This window comes from Eucalyptus grandis, chromosome 3, assembly GCF_016545825.1.
Source record: "Eucalyptus grandis isolate ANBG69807.140 chromosome 3, ASM1654582v1, whole genome shotgun sequence".
NCBI classification, from domain to species: domain Eukaryota; kingdom Viridiplantae; phylum Streptophyta; class Magnoliopsida; order Myrtales; family Myrtaceae; genus Eucalyptus; species Eucalyptus grandis.
The window spans coordinates 7,521,953-7,527,127 of record NC_052614.1 but is presented as its reverse complement, the minus strand read 5'-3'; the positions used below and the strand labels follow the sequence as shown (position 1 = coordinate 7,527,127).

Here is a 5,175-nt window from a genome sequence, read left to right as displayed (position 1 = left end):
AGCCAGAACTTTCCAAGAAAATAGAGGAGGAAGTCATGAAACTCCTTGACGTGAAGTTCATCGAGGTATCACAGTATCCCGAATGGATAGCAAACATAGTGCCAGTACTAAAAAAAGATGGTCGCATTAGAGTGTGCGTTGACTATAGAGACTTGAACAAAGCTAGCCCCAAAGATAATTTTCCGTTGCCTCACATTGATGTTCTCGTAGATAGTATTGCTGGGTTTGAGCTCTTTTCTTTTATGGATGGATTTTTAGGATATAACTAGATCAAGATGAATGAAAAAGACAGAGAAAACGGCATTCATCACCCCATGGGGAACTTTTTGCTATAGGGTCATGCCTTTTGGCCTTAAGAATGCAGGGGCAACATATCAACAGGCCATGGTGACACTTTTCCATGATATGATGCACAAAGAGATGGAAATATATGTTGATGATATGATTGCCAAGACCCGACAAGGAGAAGATCACATTAAGACTCTAAAGAAGTTATTTGAACGACTTCGTGAGTTTAAGTTACGTCTTAATCCAGCAAAGTGTGTGTTTGGAGCAACTTCTGGCAAACTATTGGGTTTCATGGTTAGTGGTAGGGGCATTGAGATCAATCCCTCAAAAGTTAAAGCAATTTGTGATTTGCGCCCTCCAACCACAGTGAAGGAAGTCCGAAGCCTTTTAGGGAGACTGAACTATGTAGCTCGATTCATCTCTTAACTCTTTGAAACTGCCAAGCCTTTCTTCAAGCTTCTTAAGAAGAATGCCCAAGTTAAATGGGATGATGAATGCCAGGAAGCACTTGAAGAGTTGAAGCGATACTTGATGAATCCGCCAATACTCGTTCCTCCTACGCCAAGGCAACCTTTAATTCACTATCTCACAATTAAAAGAGAGTCATTGGGAGCAATGCTAGCTCAAAAAGGATTGACATATAGGAAGGAATGTGCCATTTACTATTTAAGCAAGAAGTTCTCAACAACAGAAATGAACTACTCTGATGTTGAGAAGACATGCGCCGCTTTAGTATGGGTTTTACACAGACTGCGGCAATATACCTTGCATTACCAGACGTTTCTAGTTTGTGAGAATGATCAAGTACATGGTAGAACAACTAGCTTTCGTGGGGAAATTAGCGAAATGGCAAATCCTGATTTCCGAGTTTGACGTGCAAAGTGTACCACAAAAATCAGTGAGTAATTGCGGACATGTTAGCAAACGACACTATGAGGATGCAGGATGAAGACGAGTATGATTCCCTGGATAATCGCATTTTGACAATGGAAAAGGAGTCGTGGACCATGTTCTTTGACGGCACAGTTAACCTATCCGGGTCTGGTACTAGAGCGGTTTTGATTTCTCCCGATGGTCAACACTATCCTGTAGCTACAAAGTTAGTATTTCCTTGCACCAACAACATAGCTGAATATGAAGCGTGTATTCTCGGCCTGCAGGTGGCCATTAAAATGGAGGTTAGCAAGTTGAAGGTGTTTGGTGATTCCTCACTTATTATCCTCCAGATTGTTGGAAAATGGGGGACTAGAGATGCCAAACTAGTCTCTTACCATGATTACCTAGAAGACCTTGTGAAGGAGTTTGACGAAATATCATTCGAATACTTGTCAATGTCCCATAATCAGTTTGCAGATGCACTTGCAACTTTGTCGTCTATGCTCAAAGTTACAGAAGGATTAGAAATTGAACCTTTAAAGATTGTAGTGCTTGCGAAGCCAGCTTATTGCATGGTAGTGACAGAAGAACCGGACGGAAAACCATGGTACTACGACATCATGACCTATATTCAAAAGCGAGAGTTCCCAGAAGGTAGCAATCCAACTGACCGGAAACATCTTATGAAACTTGCCTCCAAGTTCTTTATTAGTGGGGATACATTATACAAACGGTCCTTCAACTCCGTCCTACTTAGATGTGTCAATGCTAAGGAAGCCACTCAGTTGATGGAAGAAATACATGAAGGAGTGTGTGGTCCTCACATGAGCGGGCCACATGTTAGCAAAGAAGATTATGAGACTAGGTTACTTCTGGCTGACCTTGAGGGCGATTGCATTCAACATGTCCGGAGTTGTCACCGTTGTCAGATTTATGGAGACAAGATAAATTTTCCTCCAAATGAGCTACATCAACTGTCAGAATCATGGCCTTTTTCAATGTGGAGCATCGATGTAATCGGCCTAATTAATTTAAAAGCCTCGAATGGTCATCGTTTCATCTTTGTCGCTATCGATTATTTCACAAAATGGATAGAGGCAGCATCTTATGCAGTTGTTACCGTAAAGAATGTCGTGAAGTTCGTGCGACGGGATATTATTGCTCGTTATGGCGTGCCTAAAGCCATCATCATAGATGAGGGGACAAACCTAAACAACAAGCTTGTCAATGATTTGTTCAAGGAGTTCAAAATTCATCATTTGAATTCATCGCCTTATTGCCCTTAGATGAATGGTGCGGTTGAAGCAGCGAATAAAAACATTAAGAAAATTCTGGTAAAGACAGCTAATAATTATCGTGACTGGCATGAAAGGCTTCCTTACACTCTGATGGCATATAGGACTTCAGTTCACACCTCTACTGGGGCAACTTCTTTTTCTCTAGTATATGGCATGGAAGCAGTCTTGCCAGTTGAAGTAGAAATCCCTTCTCTAAGAGTATTGTCTCAGTCTAAGCTAACAGAAGCTGAATGGGCACAACAGAGATATGACCAACTCAATTTGATTGATGAAAAACGATTGAAGGCTGTATGTCATGGTCAATGTTATCAACAGCGGGTGGCCAAGTCTTTCAATTGGAAGATTCGCCCAAGACATTTCAAGGTCCATGATTTGGTGCTACACAAGATGCTACCAAATAACCTTGATCCTCGTGGCAAGTTCACTCCAAATTACAGTGGGCCATACATTGTGGAGAAAGTACTTCCTGGAGGTGCTTTAATCTTAGCAGAAATGGATGGGCGGGAATTCATGAATCCTGTAAATTCTGATGCTGTAAAGAAATACTATCCATGAATAAAAGGGCTCGTAAAAACCTTTTCCTCGCTCAAAGTTGGTCAAATCTCTAGTGTATAATGTTGCATGTTTTATTTTTGTAGGGGCAAAGAACGGATGTGAACAACGGTGTCTTTTATCTTTGTAAGGAACCTCTATGAGCTTCCTTACAAAGAGGGGGCAAGACATGGACACTTAATAGCTTTGACTTTATGATCCGAGGTGCAAGAATAGAGCATGGCCTCTTTGTCATTATAGAATGCTTTCACATGATATTGTGCAATTCGTCAATTCCACTTGAAATTTATCAAAATGGATAATTCAGTGAAAGATGTCGAGTTACTTGGGCATGCTAAATGAGGTGTGAAAGGCAAGCCTAATCCTATACACAGTCCCTTGTCTATACATTGTGAGGTGAGTATGGAAACATTTTGTATTTCAAGGTGAAGAGTTTTCTTGCAAAAAGTACGACAGCTAAAATGACGAGGGGCAGTTCATTTCTCTACTGATGAACCCTTGTTTAACCCTTCTTTGAGCCCAAATACTTGAAGAATTTCTTTCATATTACCCATGTCAAGGATCACCCCAAATTGGGGCAAGTTGGAGGTAAGATAGCATTATAAGGTGAGGAAAATGAAAAGAATTTTTCTTGCTCTCACTTGCATCAACCTTCAAGTCGTGCTATTACATTGAATTCGCATGGTAATTTAAGTGCCTTAGGATGATGAAAAGCATTTCTTTCTCTATCCTATACAGTTATATTCTTTGCATAGCCCATTTGAGCCTGCAATTTCATTTCTTTAAATCCAGTTGATGATCATCCCCCACACCGGGGCAAGGCAAAAAGTAATTGTTCAAATAGCAGAGTCTGGAGTGCTGACATAAGATGAAGACCTCCCGAAGGTCCAAATGTTAAAAACACCACATGGTCATTCAAAATAGAACCAAGGGGGCATGAAAAAGCAGTGTGCCTGATAAAAGTAAGGCCAATGCCCATGAAAAAAATGAAGAAAAATGAATGAGAACTAGGGGCATGAAAAAAGCAGTGTGCTTGGTAAAAACAAGTTCGATGCCCATAGATGAAAACATGTCAAGATAGATGACTATAAATTGCAAAAATTGAATCTCAATGAAGCAATACTCAAAGAACTCAAATGTTGAGTTTTTACAAGCAATGGGGGTGCTTCATGAAGACAATCCCCGAAGGTGAAAAAGAAAACTGGTGGCAATGTCAAAATGATCGCCAACTCTGACCCCTCTAAACACATTTTGAGCCCAATGATCCTTTCGTTTCTCAACCCATGAACCCAGCCTATGTTACGTCCCTTACAAAGTCTCTTCATATTAAGGCACTTGAATTAACATAGGAGTTCACATGTTTTAAGCATTGCTCGAAGAAGTGCGAGCAAGATTATTTCTTTCTCATTTTGCAGGGTTTTTGACTTGTAAAACCGGAGATAATTATAGAATTGTTCTTTCAATTGCCTTGACTCGACGAGTCCCTTTGTTAAGCCATTGACCAAGCCCGCGTTACAGTACCTGTCAAAGACCTCTCAGATTGGTAGGGTCGTGCCGCTTGTAAGAAAATTCAAATTCTTGTCAACAAGATGATGATAAGATTGAGTGATATATTCCCGCATCAATGATCGGGACAAATAACCCCTCCTAAATGAGAGCGAGTGAAAAGCCTTTTCACACCAAAAGTGTCTCATTTAGCATGTTCAAGAGATTCACGCTATAACTGAAAATTGTCCTAGTGATAATTTTTTCGGTGGAAGCTTGATAAAGCCATCATGCATGGACCTTCATTGAATTTTTCCTCAAAGACCAAAAAATTGTCTTTGAAACCCTGAGTTTGTTTAGTCATCTTTGTACTTGATGAGAATTCCAAGTACCCATTTATAAAATGTTTTCAAATGTCTAGTGTGAGTTCCAGATGCTTGAACCTGTAAACGCTTGATGTGACTTCCAAGTGTTTGTCTTTTCAAACATTTGATGTGATTTCCAGATGTTTAGTAAATGTTTTGAAATGTCTGACATAAGAATCAGATCTTTGAAATTTCAAGTACTTGATGTAATTTCCAGGTGCTTAGAATCTGATGAGAGTTCCAGATCCTTGAAGACTTTGAGCCTTTCAATTATCTGAAGGGAGTTCCAGATATTTTTTAGGTCTCATAAA

The 5,175-nt window shown here is 40.0% G+C and overlaps 1 protein-coding gene across 1 annotated transcript; it reads left to right on the top strand.

Moving 5' to 3' along the window:
- The first annotated feature begins 1,202 nt into the window (after window positions 1-1,202).
- Window positions 1,203-2,450, top strand: LOC120291607. Its single transcript, XM_039309260.1, has one exon. It carries the CDS (start codon window positions 1,203-1,205, stop codon window positions 2,448-2,450), a length of 1,248 nt encoding a protein of 415 aa, XP_039165194.1.
- The last annotated feature ends 2,725 nt before the right edge of the window (window positions 2,451-5,175 follow it).

What these genes read in the sequence shown, in the direction of transcription:
- LOC120291607 (XM_039309260.1), top strand. Translation starts at nt 1,203, where the DNA reads ATGTTAGCAAACGACACTATGAGGATGCAGGATGAAGACGAGTATGAT.